The sequence below is a fragment of the Haliotis asinina genome, chromosome 16, assembly GCF_037392515.1.
Source record: "Haliotis asinina isolate JCU_RB_2024 chromosome 16, JCU_Hal_asi_v2, whole genome shotgun sequence".
Classification (NCBI taxonomy): Eukaryota; Metazoa; Mollusca; class Gastropoda; order Lepetellida; family Haliotidae; genus Haliotis; species Haliotis asinina.
Genome location: NC_090295.1, coordinates 9,307,615 through 9,326,245, shown reverse-complemented (window position 1 = coordinate 9,326,245; position 18,631 = coordinate 9,307,615). Strand labels below are relative to the sequence as shown.

The 18,631-nt window shown below is 43.6% G+C and overlaps 1 protein-coding gene and 1 long non-coding RNA gene across 2 annotated transcripts in view; one reads left to right on the top strand and one right to left on the bottom strand.

The window, feature by feature from the left end:
* The window catches only part of LOC137267963 (sodium/myo-inositol cotransporter-like), a 28,653-nt gene extending 12,506 nt beyond the window's left edge, over positions 1-16,147 (top strand). Inside the window, exons 7-15 of the mRNA XM_067802423.1 lie at positions 1,280-1,360; positions 3,755-3,969; positions 5,201-5,336; positions 7,834-7,941; positions 8,574-8,724; positions 9,322-9,490; positions 10,817-11,041; positions 12,128-12,344; positions 13,422-16,147. Coding sequence (XP_067658524.1) covers positions 1,280-1,360; positions 3,755-3,969; positions 5,201-5,336; positions 7,834-7,941; positions 8,574-8,724; positions 9,322-9,490; positions 10,817-11,041; positions 12,128-12,344; positions 13,422-13,762 — 1,643 coding nt within the window. The 3' untranslated portion in view covers positions 13,763-16,147. The remainder of the gene's footprint in view (positions 1-1,279; positions 1,361-3,754; positions 3,970-5,200; positions 5,337-7,833; positions 7,942-8,573; positions 8,725-9,321; positions 9,491-10,816; positions 11,042-12,127; positions 12,345-13,421) is intronic.
* Positions 11,073-14,634, bottom strand: LOC137267964 (uncharacterized). The gene is made up of 3 exons (XR_010955016.1): positions 14,576-14,634; positions 13,457-13,679; positions 11,073-12,827 (listed from the first exon to the last, which is right to left on the bottom strand). It is a non-coding gene; the product is annotated as an uncharacterized lncRNA (long non-coding RNA).
* Positions 16,148-18,631: the final 2,484 nt, after the last annotated feature.

Below are 18,631 nucleotides of genomic sequence, written 5' to 3'. Positions count from 1 at the left end.
AAGTTACAAAGCCTCCGATATTGGCAACTATACCAGCGAGTGTTGATTTAATTAATAACAGTAGACACGAGGGAGAGATTACGTTTATCATAAAAATCATTCTTTGTTAGTTTTCAATGAAAAATGTACATATCTCAACATTGTACTATCGTAAACTAAACGACTAACTTAAGTTTGACAACACATGTTGTTTTCAAACTCGCGCTTTCACAGGTCCAACATGTGTTGTCAAACTTTAGTGTCAAGACAATGCGTCATGGCTCTACCGGTGCGGTCACGTGACAATGTCGTTGACTGCGATTGGTTGTTTCTGAGCAACACGAGGCAGACGACACTTCAGACGTCAATCTTGAGTTTGACAACATCGAAAGTTTGACAACAGTCTGACGACTCTGAGATTGGTGTTGGACTCTGAGATTGGCGTTGTTGGAATGTTCACACTCTCAAACTCGAGTTTGACAACATGTTAGCAACATTCCAGCAATATCACGACAGGGACCCCAGAAATGGGCTACATACAATGTTTCCATGTGGTTAATCGAACCCGGGCCCTCGGCGTGACGAGCGAACGGTTTAGCCACTAGGCTACACTACTACCACAACCGATCTGGTAAACGCTGTGACTGTACGGAAATGAAAGGTTTCCTAAAGGGATGTCCCCTGGTCTTTGTTGTCGGGGTAATGAGAAGTGAGATCTGTTTTTACGAGTCGACCCCAGGCCCCACTAAGTAATTGAAGGAATTACAGCAAATATGAAGGAATTGCATCTCAAATGTAAACAAACGCAGCCCACTCGCGGAGCAATTGCAGCCATATCGGCAATTTAGCGGTAATAACAGAAACATATCGGCCACATCGGAAGCAATGTCGGTAATACTTGAAACACGCTCGGCCATCATCGGAGATTTTTCGGCTCACTTCCGTGATTTGTCGGTCGCGAACGAAAACTGGACCCCATATCCAGTTAGAGGTGCACCCGTGTAGCGTCCTGAATAACGAATGCAAATATGCGTGGAGACGTGTAAACAGAGTGTCTTTGTTTTGTTTGACAACAAAAGCTTTTAACACAACATAAAACAGCACTTATAGTCTAGTATACACACAGTCAGTATCAGTAGTGTATAAAAGGAAAGGCATGCACCTTTGACAACTCACCAAATTACTCACAGAGACCCAGCCAAGGTCACAACAAATAGTATACAAAGGGAGGTAATTTTTCATATGAAACCCACGAATAAATATTCATGTATTGATGAAATGGTGTTTTATGATGTTCCAGGAGGCCTGACGGCGGTCATCTACACTGATACATTGCAGGCAACGTTGATGGTTGGAGGAGCTCTCTATCTCATGGGAGCGGGTACGTGATGGGGTGTGTACTGGTCCTGGGCGTGTGGTCGTGGGTTTAACCTCACTGTGCCGGCACCCTACATGTTGTTATAAGGGATTAAATGTCTCAGCTCGCAGCATTTCAGGTTATTAAGCCTGTTTCAGTCGTGACACGAGTCGCCGGTGAATTGTTCTCAGAGTGAACGCTGTTTAATTAATGTCAGGTAGAAGGTGTTCGGTTTGTTGCTAACTCCCAAGGACGGTAGAATCTTGTTCACAATGGTCATAGGTTTAGAGCAGACGAAACACCAACAATCAACACATCTGACAACTTGATCACAACCTATCGTGATATTCACAATCATCCTGCCGACAACAAAGATATTGTAATTCAGGAGTTCCTTTCAAACATGAAGTCGAAAGTCCGCTACGAGAGCAGGCTTGTTCCAGCAATATATCAAGAGGAGCTGATACGTGAGTTACTAGTTTTTAAAAGTTCAACTTCAATGTCAACATTAAATTAATTTAAATCAATATTATAAATTATTTGTGATAACGACTTTGTTTAATTTACATTTGTTTAATTTACATTGAAACGTAATGTTTGTTATATTTGTATTTCTAAATTTTATGCTTTGTTTCTCAGGTTTACGTGCCAGTGAAGACGATCAAGGATGTGCCGACGTTCTACAGTGTACAAGCCAGCTTTTACCGGAGCAGATCCAAAGACTTCCCAACACTTCCTCGCACCTCCTCCGACGTCAACCTTCCATCCGTATACACCCACACCTCTTCCGGTGATGAGTTCCTGCTCCACTAAAGACGACAACATGCTTATTTTCACGACTGTTGACAACCTGAGACACCTCTCCATGGCCGACACCTACTTCAGCGATGGCACCTTCTCCATGTGTTCAGACATCTACAAGCACCTCTACACCATCCATGCTGCTGTGAACGACAAGATGCTTGTGTATGGACTGCTGCCAGACAAGCGTCAGACTAACTATGAGACATTTTTCCGGATTTTTAGACAGAAGCTGCGGACAACAACGTCCATTTGGCGCCATTGACCATGTTTACTGACTTTGAGCCTGCTGCTCAGAATGCTGCCAGACATTTATTCAATTGCCAGCTGAAGGGATGTATGTTCCACTTTCGCCAAGCAATCTGGAGGAATGCTCAGAAGTGTGGCCTGCAGACGCTGTTCAACAACGATCCCAGCGTGACTAGACTCAGCAGCCATGCTTCTGCCCTGCCCCTCATCCACCCGAACAACGTTGACGACGTCTGGCTGGCTGCCATTGAAGACGTAGACCTCGACGACACCAGAATCCTGAGATTATGTCACAGAGCAGTGGGTGGAGAATGACGGCCGTGACATCTGGAACCACCTCCATACCATCGGTTCCAGAACCACCAACCACCTCGAGGGGTGGCATGCGAAGGTAAACATGTCCGGCCCCAACATATACATATTTATATATATATGTATATTTGTAATTATGTGTATATATAAGTATATTTAGATTTATATGAAATGAAGTGATGTTTCACTATGTGCTACTTTGTATGTAAATACGTATGTACGTATGCTTTGATATATGAATAAACATTGTTTTATACTATTATGTATGTAATATGTGAATAAATGTGATGAAGCAAGTTCGAACTGATGTATGATGACATACCTATTATCAGAATGCACTATTCTATTCTGTATGCAATATGTGAATAAATGTTGTATCCTCTGCCTACTTGTCTGTGTCAGATTATACTTAATCCCCCTATTGTTTATCTATCTGACATGGCCGACTGCATCTACACCTACAACAATAGTATGGTGTCCCCGTGGTTGTTGTTAACGTCGTTGTTGTTGTTGAGCAGGGGGGGGGGGGGGGGGGGAGGGGGCATTTGGAATTTTACAAAAAGATAATATTTTCTATACTGAAGCAGCATCACTCAGTGTCAGGCAGCTGGTATGCGCGGCGGGTTTTTTCTTCTTTTGTTTCTTATTTGGTTGGTTTTGAGAAGCAAGACACCGCCACTTTCATATCAAAGAATAATTTTATTTGTTTCTTGGAAAAAGGTACAAAGTATTAAGGCGTTTTTTGGAACGAATATCGTGAGTCATCTAGGAAAGGGACATAAGGTGAAATAATGACAAATTCGTGAAAATCGACAGGAGCATCATTTATTCATTTCTTATGGATACTCATGCTGTTTCAGTAAAGTTTCTTGAAACTTCCAAATTCTCGGTACATTTTGCTGTTCTCTAAGAGGGCATATACTAGAACTAGAAGTGTGTGTCATTCTTTTCCTTTCTTTTACATCTATTTCCGAAATCCGTTTGGTTACATTTCGGAAACTATGAACACTCATTTAGTTATCGTTATGAGCTTGTCATCTCTATGTCTTTCGTCAGGGTTCTATGAAATCGGTGGGTTTTCGGGTCTTCTGGAGAAGTATCCCCAGGCTGTTCCAACCAACGTGACTGCCATTGTGCCCGGTACCACCTGCCATCACCCAGACAAGCAGGCGTTCCGCATGTTGCGTGGGGCAACAGATGACTACATGCCGTGGCTCGGCTTCCTTATTGGACAGACACCTGGATCCATCTGGTATTGGTGTACTGACCAGGTAATACTGACCAGACATTCAAATATTTGACAGTGTTTGAGACGGACAACAATTCAGGACAACTGGTGGAAGACAATGCCTCCTTTTCTGAGCGGCAGCAACTCGTCTCTTCGGAAAGCGTGGAGTGGAGACAGTTGTCTACCGCACGTGGTTAGGGACGCCAGAGACCTATTATGTTTTTTATGGAAACAACAACTTTCTTTCCCGAACTACGATAACCCATCAGAGGACTTTGAGTGGGGCATTCGTCCACCGCACTTTGACTTGCTGTGTATAGTTGCGTCAGTTCGGCGCCAGGGAAGTATGTTCTTGGATTGGAATCGGTTATGTTTCCAAGTTTTTCAGTACCACGCTCGTGCTGGAGAATTTAACCTTCGTGTTAGCGTGTGAGTTTAACTTAACGCAACACTCAACATTATCCCAGCGATATATCGCGGTCGGTAAATAATCGAGTCTGGACCAGACAATCCAGCGATCAATGACATGAGCATCGATCTACACCATTGGGATACGATGACATGTGTCAACCAAGACCATCCCATTCCGATAGTTGCCTCTTACTACAAGCGTGGGTTGCTGAAGACCAATTCTAACCAGGATCTCCACAGGTTGATATACGGGTTAATGTCTGCGACCTACACCACATCAGTGGTACTGGTAGCATGTTATCAGTCAAGCTTTGCATCAGGCTTACCTCCTGATGGGGCCTTTCATCAGTTCCTTCAGCTTGCAAGTTCCACCTTTGTTACGTTACTTCCGCTGGAACCCAAAGACTTTTGTACCCGGTTGGCCTGTCCCTCCCACATTAAGGTGACGCCCATTGATATATCCTGGATAAAATACTTAGGGATATTTGTAAACGTGAAATTTTGAATAATGAAGTATTTATTCTTTGACATACTGATAAAATATCAGTCAAAAACTGACAGTATCCCTAACTTATTTTGTCCAGCATATATGAAAGACGATGGGCCTTTTTGGTGCATTTCTGTTACAGGAGACAGTTTGACACGTGAAAGATATTTTATATTTTGGAGGAATATTTAGGGGTTATTGATGCATTGCCTCTGTTGCAACTGACACGTTAACGAGGAAAACATATTTAATATTTTGGAAGAAGTTTTAGGGGTAAGGGTAGTATCGCTTTTGTACAAGTGCCACTGTGTAAGGAAGCAAATGATAAACACGAACGACTTCAGTTGACATTATTGTTGCTATGACTGTTGCTTAGGTGATCATTCAGCGCGCCCTGGCGGCCAAGAGTGTATCGCATGCCCAGGGGGCCACTTTGATGGCGGGCGTCATCAAGATACTTCCTCTGTTCTTCATGGTGATGCCCGGGATGATCAGCAGAGTCATGTACCCAGGTGAGCTTATACCCAGGTGAGCCTGTATCCAGGTGAGCCTGTACCCAGGTGAGCGTGCACCCAGGTGAGGTGAGCTTGTAAGCAGGTAAGCTTGTACCCAGGTGAGCCTGTACCCAGGTGAGCGTGCCCCCAGTTGAGGTGAGCTTGTACCCAGGTGAGCCTGTACCCAGGTGAGCGTGCCCCCAGTTGAGGTGAGCTTGTACCCAGGTGAGCCTGTACCCAGATGAGCGTGCCCCCAGTTGAGGTAAGCTTGTACCCAGGTGAGCCTGTACCCAGGTGAGCGTGCCCCCAGTTGAGGTAAGCTTGTACCCAGGTGAGCCTGTACCCAGATGAGCGTGCCCCCAGTTGAGGTAAGCTTGTACCCAGGTGAGCCTGTACCCAGGTGAGCGTGCCCCCAGTTGAGGTGAGCTTGTACCCAGGTGAGCCTGTACCCAGATGAGCGTGCCCCCAGTTGAGGTGAGCTTGTACCCAGGTGAGCCTGTACCCAGGTGAGCGTGCCCCCAGTTGAGGTAAGCTTGTACCCAGGTGAGCCTGTACCCAGATGAGCGTGCCCCCAGTTGAGGTGAGCTTGTACCCAGGTGAGCCTGTACCCAGGTGAGCGTGCCCCCAGTTGAGGTAAGCTTGTACCCAGGTGAGCCTGTACCCAGGTGAGCGTGCCCCCAGTTGAGGTGAGCTTGTACCCAGGTGAGCCTGTACCCAGGTGAGCGTGCCCCCAGTTGAGGTGAGCTTGTACCCAGGTGAGCCTGTACCCAGATGAGCGTGCCCCCAGTTGAGGTGAGCTTGTACCCAGGTGAGCCTGTACCCAGATGAGCGTGCCCCCAGTTGAGGTACGCTTGTACCCAGGTGAGCCTGTACCCAGGTGAGCGTGCCCCCAGTTGAGGTGAGCTTGTACCCAGGTGAGCCTGTACCCAGATGAGCGTGCCCCCAGTTGAGGTGAGCTTGTACCCAGGTGAGCCTGTACCCAGGTGAGCGTGCCCCCAGTTGAGGTAAGCTTGTACCCAGGTGAGCCTGTACCCAGATGAGCGTGCCCCCAGTTGAGGTGAGCTTGTACCCAGGTGAGCCTGTACCCAGGTGAGCGTGCCCCCAGTTGAGGTAAGCTTGTACCCAGGTGAGCCTGTACCCAGGTGAGCGTGCCCCCAGTTGAGGTGAGCTTGTACCCAGGTGAGCCTGTACCCAGGTGAGCGTGCCCCCAGTTGAGGTGAGCTTGTACCCAGGTGAGCCTGTACCCAGGTGAGCGTGCCCCCAGTTGAGGTGAGCTTGTACCCAGGTGAGCCTGTACCCAGGTGAGCGTGCCCCCAGTTGAGGTAAGCTTGTACCCAGGTGAGCCTGTACCCAGATGAGCGTGCCCCCAGTTGAGGTAAGCTTGTACCCAGGTGAGCCTGTACCCAGGTGAGCGTGCCCCCAGTTGAGGTGAGCTTGTACCCAGGTGAGCCTGTACCCAGATGAGCGTGCCCCCAGTTGAGGTGAGCTTGTACCCAGGTGAGCCTGTACCCAGGTGAGCGTGCCCCCAGTTGAGGTGAGCTTGTACCCAGGTGAGCCTGTACCCAGATGAGCGTGCCCCCAGTTGAGGTAAGCTTGTACCCAGGTGAGCCTGTACCCAGAGAAGCGTGCCCCCAGTTGAGGTACGCTTGTACCCAGGTGAGCCTGTACCCAGGTGAGCGTGCCCCCAGTTGAGGTGAGCTTGTACCCAGGTGAGCCTGTACCCAGATGAGCGTGCCCCCAGTTGAGGTGAGCTTGTACCCAGGTGAGCCTGTACCCAGGTGAGCGTGCCCCCAGTTGAGGTAAGCTTGTACCCAGGTGAGCCTGTACCCAGATGAGCGTGCCCCCAGTTGAGGTGAGCTTGTACCCAGGTGAGCCTGTACCCAGGTGAGCGTGCCCCCAGTTGAGGTAAGCTTGTACCCAGGTGAGCCTGTACCCAGGTGAGCGTGCCCCCAGTTGAGGTGAGCTTGTACCCAGGTGAACTTATATCCATGTGAGCGAACGTAATGCATATTGACCCCCCTGCTTACCTGGCAGAGTTGATCTTTAAATACACAATACCTTTAAGAAAGTGTACAAATGAGTCAATGAGTATGGCTTTATCCCTCTTTGAGCAATATTCCATTCATATAACTGCGGAGGACACCAGAGACTGGCTTCACATATTGCACCCATGCGGGGAGCCGAAACAGGGTCTTCAGCCCATTTCTTGTGGGATATTAGAATATTTCTAAAACAGCGTAAAACCACACTCAATCAGTCGCTTAGATCGATTCCCAACCGAAAACGTATTACGGACAGATCTCACTGCTTTCATGGGATATTTATTATCACTAGCCATGATTAGGGATTACACCTTTATACAATGTGGAATACTGGCCAGGTAATTTTGTAGTTATTGAGTTCATCGTTAGGTTGTAGGCTATGAAAAAAATGCGCTCAATGAAATACTCTTAATTCTATTTGATAATTTAGTTAATGTTGTCATTGAAGCATTACCTTTGGTCTGTGTATGTAGATGATGTTGCTTGCACCAACCCAGACTACTGCATGTCGGTGTGCCAGAGCAGAGCCGGCTGTTCCAACATCGCTTACCCTAGACTGGTCCTGGGGCTTATGCCCAATGGTACGTTTCACAATTTTCTGTCTGTTTGATAAAAAATACTGTTTTTAAGATTTTTGGTTTATCTTAGTTATTGACTAGGTTTAGAACCTACTTTAGTAGCTGCAGAATGTTCGAAAGTATCGAAACATTCGAAAACGCATCAACGATGTATGCAAAACGCCATACGTCATCGTCACAACGTAATATGTTCCGTGATGATGTCTCTCCTTTGTCTTAACTCAGATGACCGAGGACTGATGGCGTTTGTGTTGTCAGTCTATGCATGACGTTTACCATATTGTCTCCACACAGGTGCCCGAAGCTGATGACGTCTATCTTAACAATGTATGCATGGCGTTTATCATCTTGTCTCCACGCAGGTGCACAAGGCTGATGACGTCTATCTAACAATGTATGCATGACTTTTATCATTTTGTCTCCACACAGGTCCCCGAAGCTGATGACGTCAGTCTTAACAATGTATGCATGACTTTTTATCATTTTGTCTCCACACAGGTCCCCGAAACTGATGACGTCAATCTTAACAATGTATGCATGACTTTTTATCATTTTGTCTCCACACAGGTCCCCGAAGCTGATGACGTCAATCTTAACAATGTATGCATGACTTTTATCATTTTGTCTCCACACAGGTGCCCGGGGTCTGATGATGGCTGTGATTGTAGCAGCCCTCATGAGTGACCTCGACTCCATCTTTAACAGCGCAAGTACGTTGTTCACCATTGATATATGGAAGCGGATCAGAAAGGCGGCATCGGTTACAGAACAGATGATTGTTGGCAGGTGCTTGTTCCTTTTCATATTTTGGATGGGATTTGTAGTTGGCGCTCGAAATTAGGATCAGGACTGAACAATACTGAGACAAATTTGTGGTACATTTGCTGATTATATCGTTAAGAGGTTTTGTGTAAGGCAAAGAATATTTGCCAAAATAGTCAACTACTTCATATGATTTCCACGGATTAATCAACTCTGCTGAAGAACAAAAGATACGCAAAAATTAAAATCCCATAGAAGTAAGCATTCATGTTTATGCCTTCTATTTAAAACTTGTAAAAAATGCGTTTCCTTTGTTGTTCAGTGTATTTCAAGTCATGGAGTGACTGAACTTATTACGTCCATCGATTATACTGTTTCTTTTCAGTTTACTTACATTGCGTTTCTTTATTATATCTATGTTCACTTTTCTACAGTTTTGAAGGGTTGGAAGGGTAGCCTCATGGTTGAAGTGTTTGCTTGTCACGCCTAAAACCATATAATGGGTTGTTTTTTGTGACAATCCAATTTTTTGTGTCCTCCTTCGTGATATTACTGGAGTATGACTTGAAACGGCTTAGAACTTACCTCACTCACTCTAGATTTGTGCTGACGTCATTGCAGGTTGTTCATCGTGGTGATGGTTGCCGTGTCCTTAGCATGGGTGCCTGTTATCAAGGAAACCCAGAGAGGCCAAGTGTTCATCTACATCAACGAGATAACCAACTACTTGGCACCACCCTTCGCTGCCGTGTTTCTACTAGCAGTGCTGGTGCCACGGATCAATGAAAAGGTTCAGTGTGTCATGATTTAACTGTTGACGTTTCAGAGTGAGTGAGTGACACTAGAAATGGGATTCGCACAATGTACTCATGTGGGGAATCGAACCCGTACATTCTACCTGGCGAGAGAACGCTTTACCCACCAAGCTACCCCCAACGCCTTGTTTCAGAAGCCTTGAAATAACATTACAGGAGGGACGTACATGTACTCCTTTTTTCACTTGTCACTAAGTATTATTTGACGCGTTATTTGATTTACTAATCAAAACCAACAATTTGACACCCGAACAGCTTGCAGTGGTCGCCAATCTGTTCAAGGGTCTAAACTTAGAATTAAGAAATACGAAGGAGCCTATTAACATGAATGTTATCAAATCTTACATGACGGTTCCCCATACAATATCACTACATTAACGGCCCTTTATGTTCCGCTACAGACCCATGAGATCAATCATCAGCTGTTGTAGCCGAAGTTTATGCGTCAGTGTGACACCACGACTCATCTTTTTGTCAACACTTAGTGTCAGCTATGTTTAATCGTGGTTCATTAGTGTCGTCCCTGTATAAATACAAATGACTCCTTAATGTAAAAGCCTTGTCTCCTTTACGTTCAATACAAATATGGGGGCAACTGGGTAGCCCTGTGGTTAAAGTGTTTGCTGGTCACGTCGAAGACCCAGGTTCGATTGGCTTGGATACATTGGGTGAAGCCCATCTCAGGTGTCTCTCGCTGTGATATAGCTGGAATATTGTTAAAAGTAACGTACACTTACTTACTCACTTCCAAGGAAATAGTTCCAGGAAATATGTTTTTACACTAGACTATGTGTATTTCCTGGCTTTATTTGGTCATACATTTGAGGTAGCCTAGAAGTCAGAGCGTTCGGTTGTCATGAAGAAGAGCACGGTTTGATTCTCTACAATGAGTACACTGTGTGAAGTCCATTTGTTGTGTACCCGGAAGTAATATTGCTGGAATACTGCTGAAAGCGGCGTAAAACCAAACTCACTCTATCACTTCAAAAGAAGTATGTCCAGGAAGGTATTACAGTAATGTACCTTTCATCCTCAAATTCAGCTGGAACAGATAAGCCACAGGGCGTGATAACCACATATCCACGTTTCTGAGTGAGTGAGTTTAGTTTTATGGCGCGTCGCTTTTACCAGTATTCCATGAATATCACGGCGGGGGACACCAAAAATTGGCTTCACACATTGTACCCATGTTGGGAATCGAACCAGGGTCTCCAGTGTGACGAGCGAAAGCTTTAACCACAAGACCACACCGCCCCCACGTTCCTGATCTGACATGACGCATATATATTACATTATTGCAGGGCGTGTTCTGGTCTCTGATGTACGCCTTCGTGGTCGGGGTGGTGCGTCTGGTCCTGGTTCTGTCTTTCCAGGGGGAGGGTTATTGTGGAGCGTCATCCTCCACGACGCTGCCTGCAATTGTGAAGAACATGCACTATATGTACTTTGCCCTGTTCCTCTTCCTGTCCACGGGTCTGATGGCTCTTGTCATCAGCTTCTTGACGAAGCCTCCGCCAGAGAAATGCGTGAGTTTAAAGAATTCCTCAACTCATCCCAAACTGTTGAAGTATGAACATGTAAATTTTAATTATCAGTTTTAGTAAAGAATCTTGACTGTGACTTGGCAATGCTCATCAATTCAGAGCATTTACCCTTGTGATACATATTCATTAAAATGTCTTCTGAATCTTCATTTTCAAGAGATCTCAGCATTAAGGACCAACACTATGACAACAGTCAACTGCAGCATTAACGCAATCGGTTACACTAACATCAACATAAACATAGTCTTGACGGATGTTTCAACAACTTCAGCTTGAACACAATCATCTAAAACATGTACAAAAGCTCTAGAACACCATCAACATGAAACACAATCATCGGAAACATGTACAAAAGCTTTAGAACACCATCAACATGAAACACAATCATCGGAAACATGTACAAAAGCTGTAAATACACCATCAACATGAACACAATCTTCTGAGATTGAAACATCAACACGTCTTTAACTACACCATTCACATGAACACAATCAACTGGAACATTAACGTAAGCTTTTACACTGACACCAAGATGGACAATAGCAAAAGGTACGTTAACGCCAGATTTACCAGCTCCATCGATGTGAACATCATCCTGGATGGTTTCAGGAAGGTCGTAGTTTGAACGTACGAGCCTTTTATGCTAATTATGTGCCAGGGCACGACCGGTACATCGCGGTCCCAACACCTTCAGTGTTAATTCATATACGAGTACTTGACACGCTATTGTGCGCTTTAAGCCTGAGATCGGTGAAGATTCGGGTCAGAACCGTTCTTCAGAAACCCTTGCTGGTCGTAGGAGGCGGCCAACGGGATCGAGTAGTCAGGCTCGCTGATTTGTCATCATATCCCAATTGCGTAGATTTGTTGCTCGTGCTGATGATCACTGGATTGTCATTTGCAGACTTGATTATTTAATTTACTGATGGTTGAAATATTGCTGAGCGTGGTGTGAAACTAACTCACTCACTCAGAATCTTTGTTTTTCACAGTGATAGAGAAATCAAACTAGGATTTTATGACAAATTCGCCCAGAATACATCGATAGCTTTCCTTTTGTTTTATTAGCTGCAGAACACCACATTGTGGAGCTACTATAACAGAGACAGGCAGAACAGTGAAGACAGCGAAGATACAGACGTCGACTTGCAGAGAATGAGCGATGATGACATTCACGAGCCCAACGCCGTGAAACCAGGGGACGGCCTTATTGATAGCTCAACTACCTTTGAAGAAGGAAACGTGGGAGAAAAAGTTGATGGACTACTTCGCGTAAAAACACAAGGTGATCCTTTTTAACCGGATGTATTCTTTTATATGAATTCTTTGCTCACGTTTTAGTGACGTTTTTACGTCGCTTTTAGCAATATTCTAGCAATTTTGCGGCGGGGGATATCAGAAATCGAACCGAGGTCTTCGATGTGGCGAGCGAACACCTTAACCAGCAAGCTAAAACTACCGATTCACTTAGTGGGTGAGATCTTACAGTACGTTTAGGAACATTCCTTTGATATCGCAGGAAAACTAGCAACTCGTTTACACAGTGTACCCGTGTGAGGAACAGACCCCAAATTTTGGCCAGACGAACTGCAGATTGGACTGAAAGATTTATCCTAATGAGTGGTAACATTTTAAATACGAAGTCCCTCAAAACATAGTTATTCACAAGCCTGCAAGAGTTATTTCCCTTCACGTGTCGATTGAAGTGTCTGGGACAGTAATCCAACGCTTTGGGTTGCATTCCGCGGCAGGAATGGATGATACTGGTCTGGAAAACACTAAAAAAGAGATGAATTTTACACTAAATTATACCTAAAGATAAATTATACACTTGTTGCGCGGTCATTTGCCACGCACTAACGGATGGGACGGTCCTGTTACGACGTAAATTATAAGAAAAACCGCAAACTGTAATACGTGCAGAAAAATTATAATAAATTTAACATAAAGTATAATAAAAACCACCACTGGATTTGTCAAAAGCCGCCTCGTCATAGAGCTGGAATATTGCTCACTGGGCGTTAAACAACAAACAAGTAAATTGTCATGCATCTGAAATAAGTATGGCCGAGTATGGCCAGGGTCAGACGAATTACCTGATCCAAGTTCACCATGTCAACCTTTGGGATATTTTCATATAGTTGCAGTACTGCTAAGGTGGAGTCAATCAAACAAATAATTTATCATGCAATTGTAACTATGTCCCATAGATTCACTGACAATGAGTGGGCGTTGTACGACATGAACGATGCTCACTATGTCAACCATTGGGTTATTTACTTTACTATATATTTACTTTACTATACATTACCTGCTATTTAAACCACAGAGAAATATGTTATCATGCAGCAACAATTTACAGATCCACCGAGCATGACCAGGAGAGTGTTTAACTACCTGCTGGGTATCAACAGCTCTGAAGAAACTACGGACGAGAACCAAGCACTCAAAGATCACATGGCGGTCCTAGCAGCCCTCAAACAGACCACACTTGAGAAAACAATCCTCACTGTCGGCCTCATTGGTATTCTCACTGTGGGCGTTGCTATGTTCATATTCTGGTCAGTTTATGTGTTCAACACGGGGCAGTTCTATCCTGAAGGTGCTGAAAGTCTTCTACCTGGAGATGAACAATTCCTTCAAAATTTCAAGAATTATAGCATCATATCAAGTACTGGAACAAACAACAGTAGTCCGCCATAGTAATATGATATGGCTTTAATGCGTATATCCTACCCTGCAGAGTCGATTACTAATCGACCTTTGGATGGTGAACCGAATGCGATTGAACCATTTGCATACTCAAGGAAGAAATTTGTGCGACGAATAGGACATCATGAGAATTTAGTTTCTTACACCTTATTCTAATTATCTTGCATGTAAAAGAACTTTATATTTTTGAATGAGATACGTATTTCCATATTGTAGACAGCATCATGTCTACTTAAGGCGTTATTTCTCTTTTGTCTTTGAAATATTTTTGTATATTTTCATTCAGTATAGCATTGTTATTCCTGAGTGTAGCATCACAAGATTAGCTTAGTAATGTTGGGATAAAATCGGTATTTTTTTTGGTCAAGACCAATTTTAATAGAAACGTCTTTTTTACCTGGAAATATATTTTAGAGTTTGTGGTGCTATTTCGCCTGTAATGTATTCTGGTTTCACCATTGTGTTCTGATGGTATGATCTACTTTCACATTCATATTGTAATGTCTTCTTCAACATATACTCTTTAAAAAAAGTAGAACAACTATACTTTCAATGTACAATTGTCGAAATTGGGAGATCTATGGGATTGAATCAATGTTGATAAACAATAATGAATGTTTTGAGAATGCATCACCACATGGACTTCATTCAAAGCAAAGCTGTTCGTTCAGTTATCCCTCTTGTTAGGTGACTGGAGTATGACATGAAAATTTCATGTTTGTAATTTTCAGTCAGTAGTGTGTGATGTGACCCTGAAAATCCTGACCATACAAGAAAATTATCGGAAAAAAATGGTCGACCTACCTGGAAAACGTCAAGATTCACAATGACACCCCATGCCCGTGTAGGAGGCCCCACGGTGTGCACGTGCCTCCCATGTATTGTGTTAGCGTGTGGTGATAACGTGAAATGATACTGCACACACAAGATGAATGTCATTGTAACGTTCCCCAATAGGTTTTCTTTCCAGCAGACTTAAAAGTTCAGGTTCCCCTACTTTTTTAAAGAGTATATGTTAAACTTGCATCCAAGTTTTATATCTATAACTGTAATATTCTAGGTGTTTTACTGTCCTTCTTTTATCGTCTTTTCTTAATTTATGTGTAATTATGGCGACTTCAGTGACGATATGGCTAAAATATTGCAGATGTGACTATAACTCACTCACTCACTCACGTTTTGTTTCCATGTACTACTTATATCGTGACGTTTGGAAAACACAGGTTAGAATGTATCCGCGGAAAGACAGAAAACACCATTGACTTGTTTTGCAGGAATGAGCCGTGAAGATCCGGGTTAGAATTGATCTTCAGCAATCCATGCTTGTCGCAAGAGGTGACTAACGCGATCGAGTGGTCAGGTTCGCTGCCTTGGTTGACACATGTCATTGTAACCCAATAGCGTAGAACGATGCTCACGATGTTGATCACTGGATTGTCGGGTCCAGATTCGATTATTTTCAGACCACTGACGTGTAGCTGGAATATTGCTGAGTGCGCCTTTAAACGAGCAGCCAAGCAAATACTCTTGTTACGTATAGCTATGTATTACCCTTGTTATGCAATGTTGGTGTACAGGTTGTTGTACTCTATGACACACGTGTCTGAAAACATGTGGAAGTGTTTTGTCCTACATCTGAGCCCTCGCCATCGTTGTACTGCCTATGTAGCGCCTTTAATCCACTCATTTGTTGGTCATATAAACAAGAGCAGGTACCTTAAATTAAGCAGCATTCCTGGCTGAATTGAAATTACAAGGGGTATCAGATATGTTAAGACTGACTGAAAGCGAAAAAGATATTTACCTGCTGGCAAGTGAATTTGACAAATTCCTGAAACAGAGCGTCAGTTTAGTTTTACGCCGATTGGGAGATTTTCCAGCAATATTATGGATGGGGATACTAGAAATGGGCTTCCCAAATTGATTGTACCAGTCTGGGGAATCGAACCCGAGTGATCGGCGGTATATCCTAATCTGTGAATGATAATATGGCTAATACATGCATTATATTTCGCAACAATTCACAAAATATATAACAACTAGTCTTTGACAACTTTAAGACTTTTGTCTTAAGCCGGGATTTGGAAGGGGAAGTATAGTGGAATAGATTACAGGTTATCAGACCTCCATTAAGATATTGCAGCAAATGAGAGGATTAATGTTGATTTTTTTCGGAAGTACGCATGTTAACACAATACACTTGTAGGGATGTTGTTATTTAGTGTTTGTTGTGGAGAGCAAATCGGAAAGAGTTGACAAAGGTAGACACGTGTACTGTTATTGCAATGTGTGTAAGTTTTGATGGGAATACCCATATTCCAACCTGCCCTCCTGGCGTATTTTATACGATTTGTTATCATTAAATACGATTAAAAACCGCCATGTATCCCGATTGCTTACGAAAGTCGACAGCATTTGACAACCCCCGGATTCGAAAATCCCAAAGTTAGCCTTCGATGAGAAGTTTATGGAGGAATACACAAAGTATTACATCCCCTGAATAAGCACGTCAACTACAAGAGCTAAGCATGTTGATTGTACACTTTGCAGACATTAATAGTCTAACTCTTTTGTGACATACACAAGGAGTCTGTAAAACATTATTTCTAAATATGGAAAGAGACATGGAGGGTTTGGTGAAAAAGGCCGAATTTTCTCAGTATGTCTGACATGATCTGCAATCACGAACCACGCACAGATGTTTCATCTTATCAAAGTGAGCGACTGAGTATGGTTTATAGGGCGCTTTTACCAATATCACGGCATGGACACCAGGGGCCCGTTTCACAAAACTCTCGTAAGCCTAAGATCTCGTAACTTTTCGCGTAGCATTTGCACCTGGCATATTGTAACACAGGAGGTGCAAATGCTACGAGGAAAGTTACGAGATCTTAGGCTTACGAGAGTTTTGTGAAACGGGGCCCTGAGTTCGGCCTCACACACTGTACTCATGTGGGGAGTCGAACCTGGGTCTTCAGCATGAAGACGTTTTAACCACTGGGCTAACCCACGAAAGAGAAAATGCGTAAATATCTGAGTCTACCAGACCAACAACTAGACGATCGCCTTCGCCGTAAGAGAGACCAACTTCTGACCAACACCAAGCGTGAGTGGGTTGGGTTTTAGGCCGCTTTTAGCAATAGCAGATCTACGGCAGAGGATACCGTAAATGGATCCCGGACATGGTGCCCATGTAGGGATCGAACTCCGATCAAGCCAACGCTTTAGGAAATTGGCTCCACTGGCCCGACCAATACAGGTGTGGAAACAGCTTTTTGAGAAGGGAGTGGGGTGCACACTATTGAGTAAAGAGGGGTTGTGTTTAGGTGTGGTTCAGGGAGCACACACTACATTCCAATGGTCATTTAACAGGAGTGAAGTGGGATAGGTGTAGGGGAGGGTGGTGTGCGCACTCCTGCCTCCCCCTCTGGATCCGCCTATGCAATACCAAGACTGGAGAGGTGTCCCGAGGCGACTCCACAATCTACTTCACTGGACGTTAATGGATATTATGTTCTTTTTATTGCAAGATGGCGACGTTTAAGAAAGAGTTTATATATTCTAAGAAAAGAATTCAGCAAATTTAATAATTTTTCGGCATAGAGATATTTGTAAAATTGCATCAGCATAAAGTACTGGAAACCTTACTTAAAAAAAACCTTGGTTCCCACATGTCATTCCATCCCGATTGTGTAGATCGAGGCTCATGATGTCAATCACTGGATTGTCTGGTACAGACTCTATTATTCACTGTAAAAGTGTTGTGTACGGCTTTAAACAACAAATACTAGTAATCAACAAGTCGGAGAACAAAAGATTACACATAGTATGAGTCAATGAATGTTTCTTGTTGCCTGGCAACAGTCGGCATGGCCGAATGGCTAGACTAAAAATCTGTTTTAATCTTTCCGCTCAAGATACTTTTTCAGGACTGTTTTGTCATATCATTGTTCACTGTATCCACCTGAAAGTACCCACGCTCTACACACTTGTGGCAGACATCGAGAACATTTCAGAATTGTATGATTTTTTGTACTTTATTAACTGAAAGACTTAACTGCTTAATTCCTGGTTTATTGCATATCTGTAGTGACGCATATTCATGAAAGTTTCTGGAAACTAGGTTTTATCATTATTCGCGTCGGTCAAATTTCTATGTTCGGGTAAACGCGCTATTTCATCACCAAACGAATAAAACAATCGGTATGTCTTTCATTACCTCAAAACCAAGTATTACTTGATATCACAACTGTAATAACTAAACATGTGAGTGAGTACGGTTTTACGCCGCTTTTAGCTCACACTCTCAAACTCTCTTGTATTCTAAAAACACACGACCCATGAAGGTCCCGAGTTAGAATAGGCCTTCAGCAACCCATGCTTGCCATAAAAGGCGACTATGCTTGTCGTAAGAGGCGACTAACGGGATCAGGTGGTCAGGCTGGCTGACTTGGTTGACACATGTCATCGGTTCCTAATTGCACAGATCGATGCTCATGTTGTTGATCGCTGGTTTGTCTTGTCCAGACTCGATTATTTACAGACCGCCGCCATATAGCTGTAATATTGCTGAGTGCGGCGTAAAACTAAACTCACTCACTACAAGAGAAACATTTGCAATACATACATAAATATAAACGCAAGATGGCAGACAGTTCAAGTATAGTTGTACAATATTAATCCAAGATAATTACAGTTTACGGTGTGGTCATTTAGTATTTTTCACGCTAGTATCAATTAATTTAAGTAGTTTGCTAATTTTCTTTATTGTGCAAGGGTTTGCGTCAGGAATGTCATCTTAGAAAAGATTCAACCAGTGATGGTCCGGGTTAGAATAGTGATCTTCAGTAACCCATGTTT